Source organism: Neoarius graeffei, chromosome 20 (assembly GCF_027579695.1).
Source record: "Neoarius graeffei isolate fNeoGra1 chromosome 20, fNeoGra1.pri, whole genome shotgun sequence".
NCBI lineage: Eukaryota > Metazoa > Chordata > Actinopteri > Siluriformes > Ariidae > Neoarius > Neoarius graeffei.
Window position 1 is genome coordinate 45,291,825 of NC_083588.1, and position 26,978 is coordinate 45,318,802.

Genomic DNA, 26,978 nt, shown 5'->3' on the forward strand with positions numbered 1-26,978 from the left:
TAGTCGTTCATAGCTTTAATAACTATCTACAGCTTTAATAATCACATAACTCAATGTGCAACATAATGCAGAGATAGAGAAAGAATCAAAGGTCCATATTAGGCTCAGAAAGTCCACCAGCACTGCCATCTGTTGGACAATATGGTGCGATACAGGAAAAATGGCTACTTCTTGCATTTTTACATCTTTTACACATATTGTAGAAAGGCTTATGTTTTGAGATTTTTTTCCTATAAATTACCAGACCTCACCCCCTATATTACACCCTTGTCCCACAAATTAACCCAATAACTTACAGAGAAAAGAGTAGTGAACATTCAAGTAGTTCTTAAAAGAGAACTTGCCACAAATGAGTTGAGTTTCTCAGAAGCAATTGCTTGGCCACAAAATACTGAACTTGTAACAGCTTTTAAAATGAGACACAGAGAATTCAAGTGAATTAGATCTTTGTGGTCACAGGACCCTATAATAACTTTTACTTCAAACTTGGAACGATGCATAAATAGATTCTGGAGTCACAGGCATTGTGATATGGATATACCATTCATCCACATCAGCTTCAGTGAATTTTGAAATACTTGTTTTGCCCGTTCCTGCCAAATCATTAACCGGAGGCCACATGCTAAGTATGATGTCCCTACGACATATTAAGTCATCAGTTCAAGTTATACACGGCATGGGCAGGACACCTCATTTGTAGCCTTAAAATATTAACTTCAGGAATCAATATATTAATTTACGGTCTTATCACTGAAAGAATTTATTGGAGTCCACGCTGAGAAAGTGTCACATAGCTGCGCTCAGGTGAATCTACCTTGATCTCCTGCAACTTTCTCTCAGTATTGCCCTCTGGTGGTGGTGGAACAGAAGCAGACACCCAGGCTGCAACAGTCTGCATGCTGGGCATCAGACAATATCCAGACGGGTGAGAGAAAATGGCATTGGACCCCACAGTGGGGCTTTGGGTGTATGCTGGGGGATCCTCATCAGGAAGCTCTGACTTCCTGGGCTCTCTGTTCTCACTAGCCAGATTGCCAATTGGTGTTAAGCATTCTGAATTTGGACTTTTGGGAGGGGATAAAACATAGCCTCCTCTCATTGGCAAAGAATCCTTGGGGCTCTCAGAAATGTATCTTCCATCATCATCATCATCATCGAAAGTTAAGAGGGAAGAGAAGACTATGTCTGAAGTTTCAGTTGGTACTGAGGAGTCCTCGCGGCACAGGATGTAAGGTCCAGTGAAGCTTACGCCTGATTTGTCTGTTATTCTTCTCCCATCTACAAATAAAGACAAGTGGCTTGAGCTTTGTGGAGATCCTGAGTCGCTCATGCTAAGGCCCATGTCAATGTCATCACTGCATGTCAGGAGCGGGTACTCAGAGATGCTGTAACAAACACAAAAGGGTTTTATTGTTATACTGTGAACTCACTGATTCGGTTAAAAAAAGAACTCCATATGATATCTAAATGATAAATGAGATACATTAGTGTTTCTCCCAGGTTTATGTGGGTTTCCTGTGCTAGTCAGATACCCACTGGCTATCCTTGGGAAAGGTGATTACAGCTTGGCTGAAAATTTAATTTGTGAAGATTTCAGTGAACAAAGTCACAAATATTTGATGTCTCGAGTTGGTAACAAGGAAAAGGCTTTAGGGGAATTTGTTTCCACTGATTAGCAAAATTATCCTTATACGGTAGCTCTAGTGCCAACCTCGAGCAGCAACTGAGAAATAATTATATTACAGTCAGGGAAAATTATGTTAATTTCATTTTTTTGGTTTAACTAATACATTAACACTAAAGTGTGCTACAGAGTTGATTTGCCTCACTTGGAAGTTACTCCAGAGAAAAGTTATCTACCAAAAAAAATAGATGTAAATTTAACAAAAGTTGTTTTACCTGCCCTTACAGATGACAGGGTTATCTGAGGTCTGCATGATGAATGCAGAGGTTTTCTCACTACCAGTATAAAGATTTCCCTCATCAATAGCAAAGTTCTGTAAGAGAAAAAAAAGGTAATTGAAAGCTAAACTAGACAGATTAGCATGCAAGTATATGCGGGTGCATTGCAGACACTCCACACGGACAGATTTTTAAAATTTATCAGTGTTGTTGATATGGTGACATTTTCTGTGAAAACCTTTCTTTTTTGAAAGGATTCTCCAGGTTTTGTAACAGGCAGAGGGGAAACTGAGGGATGGGTTTATATATTCTGACACAGAAAAGGCTTCAGGAAGAAAGTCTGTCCATTTTGATGGCAACGTGACAAGCTGTTGGTTTGTTTGTTTGTTTTTTCTTCTAATGAATTTTAAAAGAGAAAATATAGGCTGTTTATAGCTGTTATAATCTAAGTCATAACAAGATATGCAACCCCAAATCAGAAAAAGTTGGAACGGTATGTTGAAATTGAAATTAAAACCAAAAACAATGATTTGTAATAATATTTGACCTGCACTGCACTCAAAACAATATAACAGCACATGAGTTGATGTCATGAAGCGTTTTGGGTGTTATTTTGTCCAATTCTTCCTGCAAACGGGTCTTAAGGTGTGCAACAGTATGGGGTTGTTGTTGTCATATTTTTCGTTCCAAAATTTGCCACACATTCTCTATCGGGACAAAGGGGACAGACACCTTCTCCTTCCACAGCCATGCCTTTGTAATGTAGAAATGTACAGAATGTGGTTTTGCATTGTCTTGTTGAAATATCCCTGGAAAAGTTGTCGTCTTGGAGATAGCATATAGCACCAAATTCTCAATGTATTTTAATGCTGCCATCACAGAAGTGTAAGTTTCTTTTGCCAAGGGCACTGGCATAACCCCATACCATGACAGACCCTGGCTTTTGGACTTGTTGCTGGTAACAGTCTGGATGGTACCTTTTGTCTTTGGTTCAGAGCACACAGCATCCATTTCTTCCAAAAAAAGACCTGGAATACTGATTCGGCTGACCACAGTACATTTCCACTGTATGATGGTCCATCTCCGATGCTTCAGAGCCAGAGCTCAGATGCTTCTGGAGACAATTAACATAAGGTTTTCTTTTTGCACAGCAAAGTTTGAATTGGCATTTGTGGAAGTAACTCTGTATTGTAGTGTTTGACAAAGTAATCCTGAGATCATATGGTTATATCAGCTATAGATGAATGATGGTTCTTGATGCAGTGTTGTTTGAACAATTGGAGATCATGGGTCTTCAGCTTAGGCTTGTGCCCTTGCCCTTTGCACATCGAAATTCCTCCAGATCCCTTGAATTGTTTAATGATATTGTGCACCGTAGAGGGTGAAATATCCAAATCCCTTCATATCTTTCTTTGAGAAACACTGTAAACATTTCTGTTATTTTCTCATGCATTTGTTGACAAACTGGAGATCCTCGGCCCATCTTTCCTCCTCAAAGACTAGGCCTTTCCTGGATACTGATTTTGTACCAGATCATGTTTACAATCACCTGTTGACATCATCTGTTTCAAATTACATTATTATTTAATTGTTTTACCTCATTACTTGCCCTAAATTGCCCCTTCCCAACTTTTTTGGAATGTGTTACAGGCCTAAAACACAGGAATTGATGTCTATTAACAAATTAAATATTTTGGATTCATTTTGTCTGCAATGAAATACAAGTCAAAGTAAATTTAGAGATAACTGCGTTCTTTTTCTATTTGCATTTTCCATACCATCCCAACTTTTTTTTCTGATTTGGGGTTGTAATTTGTTTCATGGCTTTTCCTTAACATTTGTTAAAAAAGAACATAATGCATCAGTCTTTCATAAATAAAGAAATTGCAATCATGTTGTATAAGGGGAATAAAACACTTTGGGACACCCTGCTATTGGATAATAACCAACTTCGGGACAATAGCTGTACCTTCGCTTCACATTGAGTTGTATTACATCACCCTGGGGTGGCGCCAGAGATTTTCTTTTGCTGGTGCTATGGGGTTGCTTGACTTTTCAGTGAGGGTGCTCTGAAATTTAGGGTTTCCCTTTAATGTGCCGGTCAACACAGTTTAATTACCTTTGCCAAGGTAGTTATACTTTTGGTTTGTTTGTTTGTCTTTCTGTAAACAGGATTATGTAAAAACTACCAACCTGATTTTCATGAAACTTGGTGAAAAAGTGTAGCATGGGCCAAGGAAGAACCCAATACATTTTGAAGCAGATCCAACTCACAGGGCAACTTGATTAATTTAATTTCACTTTTGCTAACGTTGCGACATTTGGCCTTGGTGGAGGCATGAACTCTATGAGTTCCCTTCTAATTTCTATTGAAACACCCTGACACACAAACACCCTGACACACATACACCCATGTGCGCACGCACCCGCACCCACCCACACAGTACCCACTCAATTACAATGCTATTTTTTGTTATACACAAGGCAAGGTACTCAGCTCATCAGGTATAGCTGTAAGGATGACAAGCCAGCCTACATAAACACACATCTGATCAAACAGTTAAACCACGGCCAGGGTTTGTACACAAGTCAGAACAGACACAGAGGTTTGTGCACATTTTAGCCTCAGGTTCTGTGATCACAAACTCATGCTACCAGTTACTAACACCTTGACTAATGAGTCAACAGTATTCCATTCCATAGACCTCATGTTATATGAATGAACATTGCATAAAAATAACTCAGTCAGAATTTGTGCCTCAAGTGCCAAATTCATTAGATTTATAACAACAAGAACATCATTCACTAGCCATTAGATATCTTCATAACAAAACAATGTGTCCATTGATTGAATCTCCACACATGGACGTTTATGAAATAAAAAAATGATCTATTGTGATATAGCTAAATTTCACTCATGCTAATTTACTTAAAAAAAAAAAACATGCCCTGGCTAACATGACAGGCAAGGGTAAAAAGTTTAATGCATGCTGCACCTATTGGCTGAATCAGATCATTTAGTCTAAAAATTATTTAATTTGTTTGCATGTATGTATGTATGTATGTATGTATGTATGTATGTATGTATGTATGTATGTATGTATGTATTTCAAAATATAAATTCACACATTTAAAAACTAAAAGTTCTAAATAAACCACAGAAATTTATTTGGGGTGCTAAGGGGGTGCTATGGCTATCCTAGAGGTAGCTACAGCACCACTAAGCCCCTCCCTGGTGCCGCCCATGTATCATCCCATAGTTGATTATTTTACTGTAACAGCAGTCTGTCATGTCTTATTCTTTACCAACATACTGGTTTAATTACAGATCCACGCAGTAAAAGCATAAATATTGCAATTTATAATCTTCATGGTGGGAAACCATGCTGATAGGGATTCTACTCACCTTACTGCTCATTTCCCCCAGGACTTTGCTATTAATAGGAGAGGGAATTGATACATTCCACAGTACAAATTTCCTGTCAAACAAGTGCGCACACACACACACACACACACACACACACACATTATATATATATTTGATATCATTCAAGGACATGAGTGATAGATGAAGTAGGCAGTTATATTGAATGATTTACCTGTGGCAGGCTGGAAGGGCATTATACAAGATGATGGAAAGCACAGCCACTAACACAGCTATCAAGATGTAAATTATGGTGGCGGTCCAGGGAGCTATACAAACACACACAAACACAATCAGCAATAACATTAAAACTATTTGCGTAATATTGTGTAGGTCCCACTCTTGCCACCAAAACAGTTCCAACCCATCGAGGTATGGACACCACAAGACCTCTGAAGGTGTGCTGTTTTATCTGGCACCAAGATGTTAGCATCAGATCCTTTAAATTCTGTAAGTTGTGAGGTGGGACCTTCATGGATCAGACTTGTTTGTCCAGCACATCCTACAGATGCCCAACTGGATTGAGAGCTGGGGAATTTGGAGGCCAATTCAACTCCTTGAATTCTCTGTCATGTTCCTCAGACTGTTCCTGAGCCAGTTTTTTTGCAGTATTGCAGGGAGCATTATCCTGTTGAAAGACATCTTCATGGAATACTGCTGCCATGAAGGGGTGAACTTGATTGGAAACAATGTTAGGTAGGTAATATGTGTCAAAGTAACATCCACATGGATCCCAGGCTTGCTTTCTTCCCATAGTGCATCCTGGTGCCATCTCTTCCCAAGGTAAGTGCCATGCACACACCTGGCTGTCCATATGATGGAAAAGAAAACATGATTCATCAGGTTAGGCCACCTTCTGCCATTGCTCCATGGTCCAGTTCTGATGCTCATGTGCTTTTGGCAGTGGAGGGGTCAGCATGGGCACTTTGTGTCTGTGGCTAAGCGGCTCCATATGCAGCAAGCTGCGATGCACTGGGTCTTCTGACACCTTTCTGTCACAGCCAGCATTCACTTTTTCAGCAATTTGCACTACAGTAGCTCTTCTGTGGGATCAGGCCAGATGGACTCACCTTTACTTTCCATGTGCATCGATAATGATGTTAGGTTGTCATTCCTTGGACCATTTTTGGTAGGTACTAAGGAACATACCTGAGTTCCTAGCATACCAGGAACACCCCACAAGACCTGTCATTTTGGAGATGCTCTGACACGGTCATCTAGCCATCGAAATTTGGCCCGTGTCAAAGTCACTCAGATCCTTATGCTCAGTAATTTTTCTTGCTTCCAACATAACAACTAAAAGAATTGACTGTTCACTTCCTGCCTAATATACCCCACCCCTTGACAGATGTCACTGTAACAAGATAATGAATGCTATTCTCTTCACCGGTCAGTGGTTTTAATGTTCTGTCTGATCATTGTAAATATATATATATTGTGTCATCATGATCTTGTTGATTGCTAAGATACACTGAGGGCACAACTCCTTCAGTGGTTTGGTGGATGGCCAATTGGCTTGGTTGAAAACTCTTCCGCCCTTCGACAGCTCTTGTTTTTCGTGTTGCTGGGTGTCCACCCACCTTCCTACACCAGTCAAGAAATGGCGGGGGAGCTGGTTTAGTTGCCAATCACTTGACCCATGAACAGGTTGTATCAGTTTGCATGGTTTACATGGTTTAGCAAGTCAAAAGACCTGACCTGATATGTCTTAATATCAAGAAACTTTATATCAAGGACTTTATATCAAGAAAGGGTCAAGCGTGCAACAGATTAAATCATATTATGTCAGTCGGACATTGCCAAATCTACCAAGGTTTGATTATTTCGGTCCTGTGTTGAAAGCATATTATGGTGCTGAAACATGGACCATTAGTAAAGAATTTGAAAAATGCCTTGATGGCACAAACACAAGACTGCCAATGCAGGCCCAAAACCTATCCTGGGAAGGCCACCCAATCAAAACTGTGATCTATGGCGAAGTCTTGTCTATCTCTAGAACAGTGGCACAAAGGAGAAATAGGTTTGCCGGCCATTGTTTTCAAGCAAAAGATCAAATCATCTCCGATGTCGTTCTATGGAGATTACTGTGTCCAAAAAGGGGAAATAGACCTTTAACGTTCCCTGATACTCTATCCAGAGACTCCAGCTTAGACATTAGCTTTGGCAATGTCTGATAGGCCCCTATGGCAGAACATTGTATCGCTTATCTCGATGGCAGTTGAATGATGTAAATATATATCCAGTAAGTACTTTGATTTGCAATAGTACATGCCCATCCTTATGGCAAAATGAGGAAAACCAGTTAAAGTAGCTACAAGACATCTGCTGTGCTCAGTTTCATGGATGTCTCAATATTACACTCAAATATAAAAATATTTTTAAAAGCCATTTCAAAACATGAAATAAATATTCTCTAGTAACATGTATTCCCTTCATCTGCCTTCATAACTGCCTATTTTTTATCCTCTGAACAGCTTTTGGGTCATCTCAGTTTTAATATTTGTACTCCAACCCCCTGCACAATTGAGGTCAGAGGTCAGTGTTACCTGCATCAGTAGTGAAGTATGTGGGATCAGACCAGTCAGAGGGTTGTCCAGCATAGTCGCAGCAAGGAACTGCTCTCACCCTAGCCATGTAGCTTGTAGAGGGCCGCAGGGAGGCGGGAACATCTAAACTGAAATCTCCTTTAGAGACATCGAATTCCATCTTTTCCTAAAGAGTGAGATTGAGACACAGTGAGAGGATTGGCAAAAAAGTGAGCAACTTTAAGCTATGCTAGTTTAGGGTTGATGTTTCAATTTAGTTTATGGTTTTGTATTTAGGTTTGAACTACAAATATAAATGGGTGACATTTAGGCTCATATAATGTTTAGCTTGTATTAACAACAATAATGGCAGGAAGATCTGAATGGGAATATCTTACAGTGTACGTGTAAGTAACTATAATTTGTTCCCTGTGTTCAAAAGACAGAGACGGAACAAATTCAACAATGAACAGATCTACATATACAGACAGACAGACATGCTTCGCACCTTTGTGTCATTGCTTTCAAGGTACACCTGATAGGAGACGTCAAGTGCTTGGGTAACATTAGGTCGCATCCAATTCAGCTTCCAAACACCATCCTTCTTATGCGCCCCAAATTTGGATGGACATGGTGGCTGAACTGTGAGTCAGAAGAAAGATATGAGTATCAAATCATACAATCTATCATTTTTCATTTTAAATTACACCTACTGTACAGGATGTAGAGCAGCACTGGGGGTTGCATCAGAGCCCCTGATTTATTTCTGAGCTTGGTTACTGTCTGTGTATTGAATTGATTGAATGAATGAATGATTACATTAACGTTTTTGATTTGTACCTGAACAGAGTAAATGCAGAAAACCTATAATGCCACACTACAGTATAGATTTAATTTTTATCACTGCACCTTCATGAGCTCAGGGAAAGCAGAAGGCTTTGCTTTAGACAGTAAAGTGTTAGACTTCATCCCTCGAGCCTCCTCATCACTAGACCTCTACACCAAAGCAAGGTCTGGGATCCCTAGGGGTTTGTGAAGCATAGCCAAGGTGTCCATTTTTTTTGTTGTTAATTAAGTTACCATAGTGGAATTATTATATTTATGACTGAGTTCTTGTAGTTATTAAAAGGTTTGCCTGGTTACTTAAATTGAATTGGGTGTAATCCCAACTCTGACAACTCAAAAACAAATCAGCCAAAAGTTAATGTCAACCTGGACATGTTCTGTCGGTGGAAAGTTTAGAAATAGTGGGTCTGATAGACAGACAAATAGCATTATACACATTTAAATTCTGTTCATGAAGTAAATCTGGACAGAGGGGTGTTTGGAACTTATTATACAGTTACAAAATAGCATTTTCTCATTGTATTCGATGGATTAGAAAATATAAAAGCCAAACTTTTATTTGCTTTGTCTTCCTGTGAATTTTTTTTTTTGTGAGCACAAGTTATATCATCATCATCTCCCTTGTTGCCAGGTCGGGGTCCATGTGGAGCCTGTCATAGTCCTACCTGTGGGCTTCTCTCTTCAGGTAACATCTCCACTCAGCATTACCGGCCATGCCCGCTCTCACTTCCTCTTATTAACTTTCAGTGATTGTCATTGGCTGTTGCCGATCACCTGCTTCCCCCCTGTGGGTATTTAAGCTGCAGTTCTCCCAAGCCTCAGTGTCAGATCGTCTGCAACTTCCAGCGTGATAACCTGCTCTGTGTTCCTACTACTCTGACTCCTGACGATATTGTGTTCCGTCTGACTCTGTCTGCTCTCCAGCCCCGGTAACCTGATCTGCCTTCTGTCCTGTCGACTCTGCCTCTTGCCTGCCTCTCCTGTACCTTCGCCTGATCTCCAGCTTGCCCAGCCCTGCTGCTCGCCTGCCTCTCCATCAGCCTGGTGTGAGCAGCCCTGCCTGGAGCCCTACTCTTCAGCCCCAGAACCTGACCCTGCATTTCTGTCCCCTATCTTGCTATCTGATCTGTGACTCTGTGTTTCAGCCTGCTCACTAACTCCAGCCTGCTGAGGGATTACTGCTGGGAGACTGCCTGAAACCCTAGTGCTGTCAGCCTATAGCCACACCTCTCTGACAACGCCTGATCCTGTCTGATCTCAGAAGTTAAGCAGGGTCAGGCCTGGTCAGTACTTGGATGGGAGACCTCAGATGTCACCACCATGCTCCCACCAGCCATCCCTGCCTCTCAGTCCTCCTGCCACTGAACTTTACACACATTCTCCCAACTCCCTTTTCCCCTGTTATTATTAAACTGTGGTTTGAATGCATTTGATCTCCTCTCCTGTCTGGTCCTTGACAGAACGATCTGACCGAGACATGGAGTCAGTGCCCGAACCCTCTGCCCTAGACTGGCTGCAGCACACCGAAGGAGATGTCAGTTGGCTGTCTGCCGACGTTGCAGCCCTGATCCAGCTTGGTCATCATCAGCAGCAACAACGACTGGACCAAGCACTCCAGCTGCTCACCGCCCTAGCACCCCCTGCTCCTCCGAGTCAACCATCGCTGCCCCCATTGCATCAGCCCCTGTCATACCCGCCGCTGACTGGCCAGCTCCGGGAGGTGCTCCTGCTGCACTCGATGCCCCGGAACCCAAGGTCGGCAGTCCGGAGTGTTTTGACAGTGACCCCTCCCAAGTCCGTGCTTTCCTGACCAGCTGCCGGTTGCTGTTCAACCTGCAGCCCAGAACCTTCGCGTCGGAGGCAGCGAAGGTGGCCTTTGTCATCACTCGTCTGACTGGCTGCGCCCACCTGTGGGGGACTGCTGAGTATGAATGCCGGACACCGGCATGTGCCTCCTTCTCCTTGTTTGCAGCAGAGATGATTAAGGTCTTCGACCTGGGCTCGTCGGCGGTAGAGGCATCCGGAGGACTGATGAGTATTCGCCAAGGCAGACGAACAGTGGCTGACTACTCGATCGATTTCCGGACCTTGGCCAGCGCAGCAAGTGGAACATGCAGGTGCTGGTGGATGCCTTTCTGCACAGCCTGGCCGACTACATGAAGGACAAATTGGTCTCGTACGAACAACCGTCGACACTCGATGAGGCCATCGCCCTGGCTGTCCGCATTGACCGCCGGGTCCAGACCCGTCGACGAGAGAGGGCCCGCCAGACTCAGTCAGTCATCAGCGCATGGAGAAGCCCGAGCTCACCGGACATAGGAGGGGCCCGGCTGAGCTCAATGATCATCCAATCCTCCACCAGCCAGAAACCTATGCTCCAAGTTTGCCTTCGTCTGTCGGATTCCACCCACACCCTGGCTGCCCTGGTTGACTCTGGCGCCGAGGCTAACATCATGGACACCGAGCTTGCGCGCCAGTTGGGTCTGCAAAGCCATCGCTTATCCTCTCCCATTCCAGCCAGGGCGCTGGATGGCCATCTCCTTGGCACCGTCACCTGCCTCACTGCCCCTGTCCTGATGACTCTGTCAGGCAACCACTACGAAACCATCCAGTTTCACCTGCTCTGTTCCCCTGGCCAACCTCTCATCCTGGGCTATCCATGGCTTCGCCAGCACAGTCCTCACCTCGACTGGGCCACTGGAGTGATAAGAGAATGGGGCAAGGACTGCCACCGGACCTGCTTATGAGCCTCCACTCTAACCCCTTGTACTCCACCTGCCAGCTCTGCCCCCGACCTCACTAATGTCCCAGTGTGTTATCACAGCCTTCGGGAGGTATTCAGCAAAGCCAAGGCCACTTCCTTGCCTCCTCACCGGCCCTACGACTGCGCCATTGATCTCCTCCCAGGCACTGCACCACCCAAGGGCCGTCTCTACTGTCTGTCCACCCCAGAAAGGAAGGCGATGGAGGCCTACATCAGTGACTCTCTGGCTGCCGGCCTCATCCGTCCATCCTCTTCTCCCGCCAGCACTGGGTTCTTCTTCGTGGGAAAGAAGGATGGATCCCTGTGCCCCTGCATCGATTACAGGGGTCTCAACGACATCACCGTCAAGAACAGATACCCTCTCCCACTGCTTACCTCCGCCTTCGAGCTGCTCCAGGGAGCCACGGTCTTCACCAAACTCGATCTCCGGAATGCCTACCACCTGGTTCGGATAAGGGAGGGAGACGAGTGGAAGACCGCGTTCAACACCCCCACCAGTCACTATGAATACCGAGTGATGCCGTTTGGCCTTACCAACGTGCCAGCAGTATTCCAGGCTCTGGTGAATGATGTCCTGCGAGATATGTTGAACAAGTTCGTGTTCGTTTTCCTCAATGACATCCTGATCTTCTCTAAAACCCTGTCCGAACACACCCAGCATGTCCAGCAAGTGCTCCGTCGTCTCCTTGAAAACTCCCTCTTCGTCAAGGCAGAGAAGTGTGAGTTTCACGCCAAGTCTGTGGTGTTCCTGGGGTACATCATGGCAGAGGGGAGCATCCAGATGGACCCTGCCAAAGTCTCAGCAGTGACTTCATGGCCAGTACCAGAGAGCAGGAAGAAGCTTCAGCAGTTCCTGGGCTTCGCTAATTTCTACAGGAAATTCATTCGTAATTACAGCACCGTTGCGTCACCCCTCACCACCTTGACCAGCACCAAACAGCCCTTCACCTGGACTCCGGCTGCCAACGAAGCCTTTGCCACCCTCACGGCTCGGTTCACCACTGCTCCCGTCCTCCAGATGCCAGATGCGGAGCGGCAATTCATCATTGAGGTGGACGCCTTGGATGTGGGAGTTGGGGCAGTGCTCTCACAGAGGTCAGCGGATGACAACAAACTCCACCCCTGTGCATTCTTCTCCCGCCGGCTATCGCCGGCCGAACGCAATTACAACATAGGCAACCAGGAACTGCTGGCGGTCAAGCTCACCCTGGAGGAATGGCGTCACTGGCTGGAGGGGTGCGTAGTCCCATTCCTGGTCTGGACAGACCATAAGAATCTGGAATACATCTGCCCCGCCAAACGACTCAACCCCAGACAGGCCCGCTGGGCTCTCTTTTTCACCAGATTCAATTTCATCCTTTCATACCGGCCCGGATCTCGCAACACCAAGCCTGACGCACTCTCCCGCCAGTTCCAGAAGGATGATGCCTCCTCCAAGGATCCGGCTCCCATCCTCCCTGACCCCTGTATCGTTGCTGCTCTGACCTGGGACATCGAAGAATGGGTGCGGGAAACCCTCCGTGACCAATCCAGCCCCAGTGCATGCCCTGCAAGTCGCCTCTTTGTTCCTGAAGACCTGCGATCCCAGGTTATATAATGGGGACACGACTCCTGTCTAGCCTGCCACCCTGGTTCCACTCGCACCTACCACCTGCTCGCCCAACGGTTCTAGTGGCTGTCTATGAGCAGGGATGTGCGAGACTTTGTCCGAGCCTGCTCTACCTGTAATCAGAATAAATCCTCCAGCCAGCCTCCTGCTGGTTTGCTCCAGCCTCTGCCCATGCCTATGCGACCCTGGTCCCACATTTCCCTGGATTTTGTTACGGGTCTGCCCCCTTCTAACGGGATGACTGTCATACTCACCATCGTGGACCGTTTTAGCAAGATGGCACACTTTGTTCCCCTCCCAAAACTACTGTCGGCCAAAGAGACCACCCAGATCGTCTTGCAGCAGGTCTTCCACATCCATGGGCTGCCCAGGGACATCGTTTCGGACCGGGGGCCGCAATTCACCTCCTCTTTCTGGAAGGAATTCTGTCACCTGCTCGGGGCCACCGCCAGCCTCACCTCCGGATTCTGACCCCAGTCCAACAGCCAGTCTGAGTGGACTAACCAGGAGTTGGAGAAGGCACTTCGGTGCATGGCGTCACGCAACCCTAGGGCCTGGTGTGAGCACCTGCTGTGGGTGGAATACTCTCACAACTCCCTCACCAGCTCAGCCACTGGACTGTCCCCATTCCACTGCGTGTATGGCTACCAACCACCCCTGTTCCCCAGCCAGGAGGGAGAGGTCACCTGCCCGTCTGCCCTCACCTATGCACGCCGATGCCGCCGCACCTGGTCTCAAGCCTGCGCTGCACTCCTCAAGTCAGTCACCAGCTACTCCATTGGAGTCAACCGGCAGAGGACGCCTGCGCCCACCTACCGGGTGGGCCAGAAGGTGTGGTTGTCAGCCAAGGACCTGCCCCTCCAGGTGGAGTCTCGTAAGCTGGCACCTCGGTTCGTCGGACCATTTCCGATCCAGAGGATAATCAGCCAGTCTGCTGTCCGGCTCCGACTGCCCAAGTCTATGAGAGTGCACCCCACCTTCCACGTCTCAAAGATTAAGCCAGTGCATGAGAGCCTGCTGGTCCCAGCTGCACCTTCTCCTCCTCCTCCTCGTCTCATCGATGGTGGCCCGGTCTACTCTGTCCAGCGACTGCTGAAGTCACGGCGCAGGGGCAGGGGCCTCCAATACCTGGTGGATTGGGAGGGCTATGGTCCTGAGGAGAGGATGTGGGTTCTTGCTGGGAGAATTTTAGACCGTACCCTCATCAGCACCTTTCATCGCCTGCATCCGGACCAGCCGGCCAACCAGAGGGGTCGACCAAGGGGTCCTTGTCAGAATGACGATGCGCCAACCGCTAATGTCCCCGAGTCCAATTCTGAACCAGATCCTGAGGCTTTGGACACTGACCGGTCAGAGGAGTTCTGACCCTCCACCGGTATTCCCCCTCCTCCCGCCCGTCTTGGTGGATCTGTGGCTAGGGACTTCTGGAGCCGTCCCTTGGGGGGGGTTCTGTCATGGTCCTACCTGTGGGCTTCTCTCTTCAGGTAACATCTCCACTCAGCATTACCGGCCACGCCCGCTCTCACTTCCTCTTATTAACTTTCAGTGACTGTCATTGGCTGTTGCCGATCACCTGCTTCCCCCCTGTGGGTATTTAAGCTGCAGTTCTCCCAAGCCTCAGTGTCAGATCGTCTGCAACTTCCAGCGTGATAACCTGCTCTGTGTTCCTACTACTCTGACTCCTGACGATATTGTGTTCCGTCTGACTCTGTCTGCTCTCCAGCCCCGGTAACCTGATCTGCCTTCTGTCCTGTCAACTCTGCTTCTTGCCTGCCTCTCCTGTACCTTCGCCTGATCTCCAGCTTGCCCAGCCCTGCTGCTCGCCTGCCTCTCCATCAGCCCGGTGTGAGTAGCCCTGCCTGGAGCCCTACTCTTCAGCCCCGGTAACCTGACCCTGCATTTCTGTCCCCTATCTTGCTATCTGATCTGTGACTCTGTGTTTCAGCCTGCTCACTAACTCCAGCCTGCTAAGGGACTACTGCTGGGAGACTGCCTGAAACCCTAGTGCTATCAACCTACAGCCACACTTCTCTGACAACGCCTGATCCTGTCTGATCTCAGAAGTTAAGCAGGGTCAGGCCCAGTCAGTACTTGGATGGGAGACCTCAGATGTCACCACCATGCTCCCACCAGCCATCCCTGCCTCTCAGTCCTCCTGCCACTTCACACATTCTCCCTTTTCCCCTGTTATTATTAAACTGTGGTTTGAGTGCATTTGATCTCCTCTCCTGTCTGGTCCTTGACAGGAGCCTATTGATCCACATGTAATATTAATTGGAGCATAGTTTTATGCCGGATGCCCTTCCTGCCACAACCCTCCCATTTCTGGGCTTGGGAATTAACCATTCACACCTATGGACAATTTAGCGTAGCCAGTTAACCTAAGTGCATGTCTTTGGACTGTGGGGGAAACCAGAGCACCCAAAGGAAACCCACACAGATACGAGGAGAACATGCAAACTCCACACAGAAAGGCCTCCATTGGCTACTGGGCTCGAACCCAGAACTTTCTTGCTGTGAGGTGACAGTGATAACCACTACACCACCGTGCTGCCCAGCTCAAGTTATGTCATTATGTTCTTTTCCATGGCTTGGACACAGTCCCTGTACTACAAATGACGCTAATAATATAAACAATTGCAATGCCATTTGGCAGTGAAATTCCATAGTGGGTCAGAGATTCAATGTAATTCCCATTGCTGAGGACACTTACTGTTGTCAGCGGTCTTAAAGCTCTTGACCTTTTGTAAGCTTCTGATCTCCATGGTCAGCAGTTCAGGTTCAGAGCTCTTCAATGAACATGTAAACTCTAGTAAGGTCCTAAAATTAGGACTCTCAGTGTGATTTTCACAGTAGTTACATTTCCTGGAAGGAGCAATAAATAACAGATGAATTACTTCCAGTTTGTCTACACAAGGCTGAAAATGACGGTGTGTGAGCAGGGAAGCAGTACTCACAAGTTTTTTCCACTGGTGTGGCCACACAGGTAATACGAGAGGAACTTGGCCTGCCTTTTCTTCACCTGCCAATTACACATCACCTCTCCTTCCTTAATGACACACTGCAGGTTAATGGCACTTTCTTTTAGGCAGGATGAATAAAGAGCGGAATGAGAAGGGGCAAAATGAAGGAAGAAATAAAAAGAGAGATGTGAATGAACTAATAAGATATGCAGACTCTTAATAAGAAGCCTTTTTTGTGATGTATACAGTACATTACAGCATGATGAAATTATTTTCTTTATATATCCCAGCTTGATAGGAAGTTGGGGTCAGAGCACAGGGTCAGCTAGGATACACTGCCCTTAGAGCAGAGAGGGTTAAGGGCCTTGCTTAGGAGCTGAAAAGTGAGAGCTTCACCATGCTGGGGCTTGAATCCTTGACCTTTTAATCTAGTAAAGAACCTTTTAATCAGTGTTTTAACCCCTGAGCCACCAGTGCCTCAAAATGGAAGCTTCTTAAAATGAAACTTTCTGATTATTTTACAACGTGAGTAATAGTGTAAAATGGTGGTTTCCAATTTCTAGTCAGACCCTGAAGCTTAAAAAATCCCTAAAGTCAAAAGAGTCATTTTCTTAATGGTAAGCTGTCCTGGATGTCTGATTCTGAATATACTGACATGGATTTGGGTCAGTTTTGTTAAACACAATGCAAAGATTGCAAGTTAATGATCTCACAGAATAAGCTTCTTGACTTTAACCCAAGCACATCGATATGCAATTGTGTGTTAAGCTAGCCAGATAACCTACTAACTGCTACTGATTAACATAAATCTGGGTTTGTTCATACAGTGCTCAGCGTAAATGAGTACACCCCCCTTTGAAAAGTAACATTTTAAACAATATCTCAATGAACACAAACAATTTCCAAAATGTTAACAAGACAAAGTTTAATATAACATCTGTTTAACTTATAATGTGAAAGTAAGGTTAATAATATAACTTAGATTGCACATTTTTTCAGTTTTACTCAAATTAGGGTGGTGCAAAAATGAGTACACCCCACAACAAAAACTACTACATCTAGTACTTTGTATGGCCTCCATGATTTTTAATGACAGCACCAAGTCTTCTATGCATGGAATGAACAAGTTGGCGACATTTTGCAACATCAATCTTTTTTCATTGTTCAACAATGACCTCTTTTAGTGACTGGATGCTGGATGGAGAGTGATGCTCAACTTGTTTCTTCAGAATTCCCCATAAGTGTTCGATTGGGTTCAGATCAGGAGACATACTTGGCCACTGAATCACTTTCACCCTGTTCTTCTTCAGAAATCCTACAGTGGCCTTCGATGTGTGTTTAGTCATGTTGGAAAAGTGCACGATGACCAAGGGCATGGAGTGATGGTAGCATCTTCTCTTTCAGTATAGAGCAATACGTCTGTGAATTCATGATGCCATCAATGAAATGCAGCTCCCCGACACCAGCAGCACTCATGCAGCCCCACATAAGGACACTGCCACCACCATGTTTCACTGTAGGCACCATGCATTTTTCTTTGTATTCCTCACCTTTGTGACGCCATACAGTTTTGAAGCCATCTGTTCCAAAAACATTTATCTTGGTCTCATCACTCCAGAGTATAGAGTCCCAGTAGTCTTCATCTTTGTCAGCATGGGCCCTGGTAAACTCTAGGTGGGCTTTTTTGTGCCTGAGCTTTAGGAGAGGCTTCTTTCATGGACAGCATCCATGCATGCCATTCCTCTGCAGTGTACGCCGTATTGTGTCATGGGAAATAGTCACCTGAGTTTGACGTTCTACTTCTTTAGATAACTGCATTGAACTTGCATGCCGATTTTCTTCAACCCTTCTCATCAGAAGACGCTCCTGTCAAGGTGTTAACTTCTGTGGACAACCTGGACGTCTCTGTGAGATGGTTGCAGTTCCATCTTTCTTAAATTTTTGTACCACTTTTGCTACAGTATTCTGACTGATAAGTAAAGCTTTGCTGATCTTCTTGTAGCCTTCACCTTTGTGGTGTAAAGAAATTATTTTCTTTAGGGAATTCTGAAGAGACAAGTGCAGCATCACTCTCTATCCAGCCACAAAAAGAGGTCATTGTTGAAGAATGGAAAAAGATTGATATTGCAAAATGTTGCCAACTTGTTCACTCCATGCCTAGAAGACTTGGTGCTGTCATTAAAAATCATGGAGGCCATACAAAGTACTAGATGTAGTAGTTTTTGTTGTGGGGTGTACTCATTTTTACACCACCCTAATTTGAGTAAAACTGAAAAAAATGTGCAATCTAAGTTATATTATTAACCTTACTTTCACGTTATAAGTTAAACAGATGTTATATTAAACTTTGTCTTGTTAACATTTTGGAAATTGTTTGTGTTCATTGAGATATTGTTTAAAATGTTACTTTTCAAAGGGGGTGTACTCATTTATGCTGAGCACTGTACATTGAACATTGCCTTTCAGGAAACACAGATTTTCCAACATAATGGACAATAAGAATTGTTGATATTTTATTAAGTCTGTCTCAAAGCTGTTCATTGTATGTTTATACAGTATTTCTAGTAAAATGTGTTAAATCCTGTAATTAATTTCCAATTGTACCTTCTTCAGGCATCCAGAACACACTGGGGCTCCAGTTGCTCCACAGGCCTCGAGGACTGCGTGCTCGCACCCTGGCTTCATATGAGTAGCCTGCCAAGAGCGCCTGGCTCTCGATCATATACTTTGTGACATTGATATCATTTACCACCTTGTGTGCAGAGAGAGAAAAGATTAGATCTGTGATATCAAACAGACACAGTCACATCTCCACCACAGATCTCTATCTGGTTTCAAGTAATTCTGTTCTGTTGCATTATCTTGCATGAGAATCTTAAAGGGTTTTGAGGTTGTGATGCTGCTATTTCTTCAGAACAGCAGGATAATTTGCTATGTCATATTGTTTGTGCATTTTCAAGTAATGTTGCAGAAGGAAATTGTGGTGTAATACAGGCAGAGAGAGAGAACAAACTCTAGAGTCTAGAGGGTCATTCTTTCTACTTTGCGTGTGATAGAGTGTGGAAAGAGAGCTGGATTATAATCTCTCCATATATAATAGTGTGCCACTGTAGTGCTGATTTTCTCACAGGTTTCTTTGAAGTACATGTCTTACTCTAGTCTACTTGACCCTCAAGTGTTCTTTGTGAAGCTATTTCCCAGTGCATTTGACCAGGGCTCAAGCTACTTAGTAACGTCAGGAGTGTTTGTGTGTCTGAGTGTACTCACAATCCATTCATGTTCATGCCTTCTGTACTTGAGCTGGTAGGTAAGGTTTAGTGTGAGAGGAGATGAGGGAGGATACGGGCTGCTCCAGCTCAGCCGGTTGCCACCATTTACTTTTTCCTCTGAAAAGTTTGTCGGGGGCATGATCTTGCCTATAGAGTACACACACACACACACACAGTCCTCTTTTTCATTAAAATAATTTTTCATGATGTATGCACATGTACATACATTCGTATTTATATTTACATAAGCATACTGTACACGCACATCGTTTTCTCACCTTGTGCAGCTATGTTTAAAGTTATCATGTTAGAAGGACAGGATGTGTTGAAGAAGAACTCATGGGAGCCCAATATAATAAACAGTTCTGTTTTATAGACACAACTCCGGGTGAGCTTTCCATTAGGCTGCAGCTTACCATGACCATCAGGTACACATGGCTTTCCACTACAGTTAGAGAGAGAGAGAGAGGATTTGGCTTAAATGTATAGATTTCCTTGATGTTTGCTTCTGTATAAAAATGATTGTAATCATTTTAACATTCCTTACTTGCTGATTGGGATGGGGAAGTGTGTGGGTTCCTCCTCCTCCTCCTCCTCCTCCTCCTCCTCCCAGGTGCAGCGTATCTGAGTGGTGAAGTCATTATAGCACTGCAGTGACTTCAGTACAGAAGATTCTAAAGGGGGTCAGAGGACATGTCGAATAAGGTCATCTGTCAGAAAGGGATTGGTGCAGTTGGAAAGTAGTGATATTGTATATAGTATCTCAAGGAAGAACTATTATACCACAGCTCTGATTAATTATTCATTCTAACTGTTACCTCAATGAAGGAGGTTATGTTTTTGGTGCTGTTTGTTGTCTGTCTATCTGTCAGCAGGGTTATGCAAAAACTCCTGGCCCTATTTTCATGAAACTTAGTGGAAAGATGTAGCATGGGCCAAGGAAGAACCCATTTACTTTTTGAGCAGATCCAAACTTTTTGATGGATCCACCAGGTTTGTAGTAATCGAGTCCAGGACTCGTGCCCTAGTTTTAAGGACTCGTGACTTGACTTGGACTTGAGAACTGATGACTCGGACTTGTGCATTAATTGCATTCGGACTCGTAAATTGGAGACGAGAACTCAGATTTTTCCTTTATATTTTGTAACATGCCATGATAATTTGGCATAAGATGTTTATATCTACGTTAATTTTTATACTAATTTTGTGCAAGAAAATGCACATTCACCTGTCCATACATCATGTTCAGGAACAAATTAACATTAATGGCGCTAAAATGCCTGGAGAGAAGCCCCTAGGATTGTCCGCTTTGCTTATACAGATTTCTCGTGCAGTGAGAAAAATGCACTGCTATGTGTTCCATATGTAGAAGAACTATCGAGGAGACGATGGGGACAACCTCGAACTTCAGTCGTCATTTGGCAAGATTCCACCCAGAGAAGTAAGTGACACGCTATGTTCATTGCTCTGTTGATAGTGGCGCTTGCTTGCTGAGCGATGAACTAGCTAGTGTTAACCCTTTCTCATGTTATTTGCCCTGTTGATAGTGGGTGGGGCTTGCTGAGCAATTAGCAAGCTTTTTATCTGTAGCCTATTAACTAAAATGGGGCAGTCAAACAGTAACGTTAGTCCAACACAGGAGCAGAGATGCTTTCACATAAAGGCAGCAACAGCCACCGTCAAATGGTGCAGTTGGAGTCTTGTTCTCAGACTTGACTCGGATCAACAGTGGACTCGACTCAAAATTTTCTTTAATGATTTGGACTTGACTCGGACTTGAACACTGGGGACTCGAGACTGGACTCAGACTCGAGGTTTAGTGACTCAATTACAACACTGGGATCCAGAAATTTAGTTTCGCTTTCACTAACTTTGTGACAAATTGCATTTGGCCTTGGTGGAGGTCTACACTCTGAGTGTTCTTCAAGTTCAGAAGGTGTTTATTAATTTTTTATATCAGCAGATCAGACAGTAGGTCCAGCAGTAGTGTAAATTTCAGGTTTACATTAATGAGCCTGTTCTAATACATTACCTTTCCACAGCAACAACTAACTAACACAGAGACTTTGACATGCTGCAAAAATAGATTACAATCAAGTGTGTAATTTTTGATATGGTGAAGAGACGTTTAAGGATTTTTGTCTGATTTTTTTTTTCTGTTGAAGTGTCTTTCTACTGTTTGTTGTTATTGGAGTCATAATGTAAGGAAACTAAAAGGAAAAATAACGTACAATTTTTAAAAATTAAAATAAACAATTTTTACATTCACACGTGTGCTGCGGTGATATTGTGTATAAAACAAAAAATATCTAGTAAGGGGCAGTTCTGCAGATGGAAATGTCTTGCTAATGACAGACATTAGAGCAGAATGGACAGAGTGGTTTGAGCTGACAGGAAGCTGCAGTAACTAAAAAAAAAAAGTCTTGAAACCACAGTAAACAGAAAAGCATCTGAGAAAGCACAACACTTTTTGAATCTTGAGGTGAGTTGACTATAATGGCAGAAGACCACATCGGTTCCCATGTCATGCTTAAAGTCACGTATATCAAATTTTCCCCACTTTGATGTTTGATCTGAACATTAACTGAAGTTATCTGCACGATTGTATGTATTGTGTTGGTGACACATGATTGGATAATTGCAGGAATGAGCATTGGTACAGGTATTCCTGTTACAGTGACCAGTGAGTGTATATTAAACCTCATCTTAGACCATGAAAACCTATTGGAAGTAGGTGTGTTTGCTTCCACTTACCGGTACTGTGACGAGTAAACTCTGCAGAAGAACACTGTTTGAACTCGGAGCTCAAGACCAGCAGAGGTAATGCTGCAATAAGCAGTGGCCTCAGGGGGAACATTGTATTTTGAGTGGGACACCAGACAGGACTGACTCCACAGTTTCAAGATCTTACAACCTGTGTGAGATCCTGGGAGAGATATTCAACAAACATTTATAAAGACCAAAATGTTCTGAGCAGCAACAAAGAAGTGGACAATTTCTAAACATATATACATTGTACATGTACAGTGGTGCTTGAAAGTTTGTGAACCCTTTAGAATTTTCTATATTTTTGCATAAATATGACCGAAAACAACATCAGATTTTCGCACAAGTCCTAAAAGTAGATAAAGAGAACCCAGTTAAACAAATGAGACAAAAATATTATACTTGGTCATTTATTTATTGAGGAAAATGATCCAATATTACATATCTGTCAGTGGCAAAAGTATGTGAACCTCTAGGATTAGCAGTTAATTTGAAGGTGAAATTAGAGTCAGGTGTTTTCAATCAATGGGATGACAATCAGGTGTGAGTGGGCACCCTGTTTTATTTAAAGAACAGGGATCTATCAAAGTCTGATCTTCACAACACATGTTTGTGGAAGTGTATCATGGCACGAGCAAAGGAGATTTCTGAGGACCTCAGAAAAAGCGTTGTTGATGCTCATCAGGATGGAAAAGGTTACAAAACCATCTCTAAAGAGTTTGGACTCCACCAATCCACAGTCAGACAGATTGTGTACAAATGGAGGAAATTCAAGACCACTGTTACCCTCCCCAGGAGTGGTCAACCAACAAAGATCACTCCAAGAACAAGGTGTGTAATAGTCAGCGAGGTCACAAAGGACCCCAGGGTAACTTCTAAGCAACTGAAGGCCTCTCTCACATTTGGCTAATGTTAATGTTCATGAGTCCACCATCAGGAGAACACTGAACAACAATGGTGTCCATGGCAGGGTTGCAAGGAGAAAGCCACTGCTCTCCAAAAAGAGCATTGCTGCTCGTTTGCAGTTTGCTAAAGATCACGTGGACAAGCCAAAAGACTATTGGAAAAATGTTTTGTGGACGGATGAGACCAAAATAGAACTTTTTGGTTTAAATGAGAAGTGTTATGCTTGGAGAAAGGAAAACGCTGCATTCCAGCATACGGTAAGAACCTTATCCCATCTGTGAAACATGGTGGTGGTGGTCTCATGGTTTGGGCCTGTTTTGCTGCATCTGGGCCAGGACGGCTTGCCATCATTGATAGAACAATGAATTCTGAACTATACCAGTGAATTCAAAAGGAAAATATCAGGACATCTGTCCATGAACTGAATCTCAAGAGAAGGTGGATCATGCAGCAAGACAACGACCCTAAGCATACAAGTCGTTCTACCAAAGAATGGTTAAAGAAGAATAAAGTTAATGTTTTGGAATGGCCAAGTCAAAGTCCTGACCTTAATCCAATCGAAATGTTGTGGAAGGTCCTGAAGTGAGCAGGTCATGTGAGGAAACCCACCAACATCCCAGAGTTGAAGTTGTTCTGTACGGAGGAATGGGCTAAAATTCTTCCAAGCCAGTGTGCAGGACTGATCAACAGTTACTGGAAACATTTAGTTGCAGTTATTGCTGCACAAGGGGGTCACACCAGATACTGAAAGCAAAGGTTCACATACTTTTGCCATGCACAGGCATGAAATATTGGATCAATTTCCTCAATAAATGAATGACAAAGGACAATATTTTTGTCTCATTTGTTTAACTGGTTCTCTTTATCTACTTTTAGGACTGTGTGAAAATCTGATCATGTTTTAGGTCATATTTATGCAGAAATATAGAAGATTCTAAAGGGTTCACAAACTTTCAAGCACTTCTGTACATTATTGTTATTCCTTTAGTTGACTTAGCATACACAGACAGACAGACAGACTCATCACATATTCTGCATAATGAATATGATCCGTTACCTTCAGGCAGATGTTACAGAGCGAGTAAGTATAAAACCAACAAACTCAAGCTTTCATTCATTCCAACATCTATCACACTTCTCAGCAAGGAAACAGGTTGATTCTGACTTGTATCTTGATGCACTTTACCATAGCACTTCAGTCTAGCACTTTATTTTTGCATTTTCTATACTGGTATACAGGTATTAATGCCTGTTCTACAGAGCATTGAATTACAGGCTTAATGCCAGGCCTTGGTTATTTATTTTCTCATTCAGGTTTTTTTTAATATTCTTTGTCATACTGTATTGTTATTCTATAATAATCCTTTGTTTGCTGTTTTGTTGTCTTATGTGTTTGTGCAGCTGTTGTAGCACTTTGCCCAAGAAAAATTTCCCCACAGAGACCATTCATCCGTTATCTGTAGCCCCTTATCCTGTACAGGGTTGCAGGCAAGCTGGAGCCTATCCCAGCTGACTATGGGCGAAAGGCGGGGTACACCCTGGACAAGTCGCCAGGTCATCACAGGGACAAACAACCATTCAGACTCACATTCACACCTACGGTCAATTTAGAGTCACCAGTTAACCTAACCTGCATGTCTTTGGACTGTGGGGGAAACTGGAGCACCCAGAGGAAACCCATGCAGACACGGGGAGAACATGCAAACTCCACACAGAAAGGCCCTTGTCGGCCACTGGGCTCGAACCCAGGACCTTCTTTCTGTGAGGCAACAGTGCTAACCACTACACCACCGTGCTGCTCCCCACAGGGACAATAAAATATATTTGATTTGATTTGAATTTACATAGTCAGACAGATAGATAGATAGATAGATAGATAGAAACATTTTTGTGTAACATTTAATTTTGTGCTGGAAAACTAATGCTTGGAAATTGAAAATGGTTTTGGACATTTTGTATAATGTAGAAGACATAAACTAAAAATCTATAACATAGTTTGTACTAAAAACAACAACAACAACAACAGGTGCCTAAGACTTTTGCATTTACTGCGTATATATGATTTTTCATTCATAACTTTGACATTTTTTTAAAGTAGGTCAAAAGAAACACAAATTGACATTCACTTGTTCCAAAACAAGTCAAAACAGCCATGACAGTATGATGGTATTATGGTAATTAACCATGGTTTCCATAAAGCTCCATCATAAAACTGTGTGTTTATTATAGTTTCACATACAGAAGCAGTCAAAAGTTTGGACACCCCCACTCATTCATAGGTTTTCCTGTATTTTGACTATTTTCTACATTGGAGAACAATACTGAAGACATCAAAACTATGAAATAACATAGTTAACATGTATGGAATTATGTGGATCACATTTTAGATTCTTCAAAGTAGCCAGTGTTTACCTTGATGATGCTTTGTACACTATTGGCATTATCTTAACCAGCTTCATAAGGTAGTCACCTGGAATGCTTTTCAGTTAACATGTGTGCCCCGTCAAAAGTCAACAAGTGGATGAGTTTCTTGCCTTTTTAATGCGTTTGAGATCAAACAATAAACAGTAAACAATAAAAATACAGTAAATAGTCCTATTCCACAACTGTAGTAATTATATTATATCAAGAACCGCTCAACTAAATAAAGAGAAATGACATCCATCATTACTTTAAGACATGAAGTGTCTTTTAATTCATAAAAATAAAGAAAAACCATTGAATTAGAAAGTGAAACTTTCGCCTGGTACTGTATAACAGCAGTTACCATAACCTTGATTTAGAGTTTGACTGCTACAGTTACTACTAAGTAATAGTGAATTTTTGTAAGGAAACAACATTAGCCTAATATCTACATCAAATGAATCAAATTAATACAAAGGGTTTCTTATCTTATGGATCCTTACACCCAAAAGTTCAGTAATCATCCTTCCTTCCTTCATGTGCGAATGTGTGTGTGCACACATCTGTGTGCCCCAAAGTAGCACTAACGGTAAATCCAGCTCATGCTTCACTCCATTCAGACGCATCATCACAGGACTGTACCGTCATGTGACGATGTGTTTCATGGTCTTTGGTAGATGTTAAAGCACAACCTGCTGTGCTAAATATAGATCCATTCAAAAGAATTCTATACAGCCTTTTATTTAATTCTAAAAATAACAGATTTCCTGATGGGACGTCGACAACAGTCTTACAACTTCCTGGAATAGGGGGAGGTCAGACTCAGAGGACTTCCCCTTTCTGAGCTTAGCCATGGGTGGGAAGAACAGAGACGGAAAAAAGTGTGAGAAAGGGAGAAAAAAGTAAGTAAGAACAAAGCAAGCGAGTAAATAACACGGAGAATGACCCATTTTGTAGTTGTTCTTCTCTACCATATACTTTTTAGTTTTGTAGCTGTGTGCTAAAGTGCATTTTTAGCAGTATGGAGATGAATAGGTGTGAAGCGTGAACGCCGTAAAAGGGGAAACACCTTGACGTTCTAGTCCACTTTCTTCACATCTTTTCCCGTCATCTGTTAAAGCACAAGTTTGCTTCATACTGAGGGAAAAAAATGGTGTTGGCCTCATGTTAATTTCCTCCACTAAATATGAAGTATAATAGCCTAATAAACCTTCAGTTCATAATCTTGAGTTCATAATCTCTCTTTTTTTTGTTTCCTCCCCCACAGAATATACTCAAAACATTACTGCTTGCTGCCGATCAATACAGAGGTAAGAAAGTTGAGATTGTTGAGATCTCAAATAATGGTTGAGACCATAAATACATATTTATACAGCTGTTCCCTTAAAATCACACTTGAAATTTCATTAGCCATTATTCATTTTGCTATTTTTTTTCTTTCTGAGAAAGCACATTACAAGTTTATACCTGTTCCTGCCTTTGAATTTAATGGAGAGAAAAGTGGAGTTACTGAGTCCAAGTGGAAGCCGTGACAGCTTCTGTTAGCCGAAAGTTGAACCATAGCATTTTCAAGTGGCTACATAAATGGATTTAATAATGAT

General features: G+C 43.3%; 1 protein-coding gene and 1 long non-coding RNA gene across 6 annotated transcripts in view; one reads left to right on the forward strand and one right to left on the reverse strand.

Annotated features, from left to right (window-relative positions):
- The window catches only part of csf2rb (colony stimulating factor 2 receptor subunit beta), a 27,700-nt gene continuing 722 nt past the window's right edge, over nucleotides 1–26,978 (reverse strand). For 2 of the 5 annotated variants that reach the window (XM_060901797.1, XM_060901794.1), the window contains exons 2-14: nucleotides 22,057–22,228; nucleotides 19,850–19,976; nucleotides 19,581–19,747; nucleotides 19,301–19,449; nucleotides 18,638–18,785; nucleotides 16,028–16,151; nucleotides 15,784–15,935; nucleotides 8,360–8,493; nucleotides 7,873–8,038; nucleotides 5,502–5,595; nucleotides 5,309–5,381; nucleotides 1,900–1,997; nucleotides 1–1,385 (exon numbers count right to left, since the gene is read on the reverse strand). In XM_060901797.1, coding sequence (XP_060757780.1) covers nucleotides 761–1,385; nucleotides 1,900–1,997; nucleotides 5,309–5,381; nucleotides 5,502–5,595; nucleotides 7,873–8,038; nucleotides 8,360–8,493; nucleotides 15,784–15,935; nucleotides 16,028–16,151; nucleotides 18,638–18,785; nucleotides 19,301–19,449; nucleotides 19,581–19,747; nucleotides 19,850–19,976; nucleotides 22,057–22,159 — 2,160 coding nt within the window. In that variant the 5' untranslated portion in view covers nucleotides 22,160–22,228 and the 3' untranslated portion in view covers nucleotides 1–760. Of the gene's footprint in view, nucleotides 1,386–1,899; nucleotides 1,998–5,308; nucleotides 5,382–5,501; nucleotides 5,596–7,872; nucleotides 8,039–8,359; nucleotides 8,494–15,783; nucleotides 15,936–16,027; nucleotides 16,152–18,637; nucleotides 18,786–19,300; nucleotides 19,450–19,580; nucleotides 19,748–19,849; nucleotides 19,977–22,056; nucleotides 22,229–25,386; nucleotides 25,583–25,880; nucleotides 26,358–26,446; nucleotides 26,515–26,978 lie in introns of those variants that run through there. The other 3 variants (XM_060901796.1, XM_060901795.1, XM_060901798.1) reach the window with 3 other exon arrangements.
- Nucleotides 26,042–26,978, forward strand: part of LOC132868701 (uncharacterized) — a 9,312-nt gene continuing 8,375 nt past the window's right edge. The window contains exons 1-2 of the long non-coding RNA XR_009650872.1: nucleotides 26,042–26,279; nucleotides 26,645–26,687. This is a non-coding gene — a long non-coding RNA (uncharacterized LOC132868701). The remainder of the gene's footprint in view (nucleotides 26,280–26,644; nucleotides 26,688–26,978) is intronic.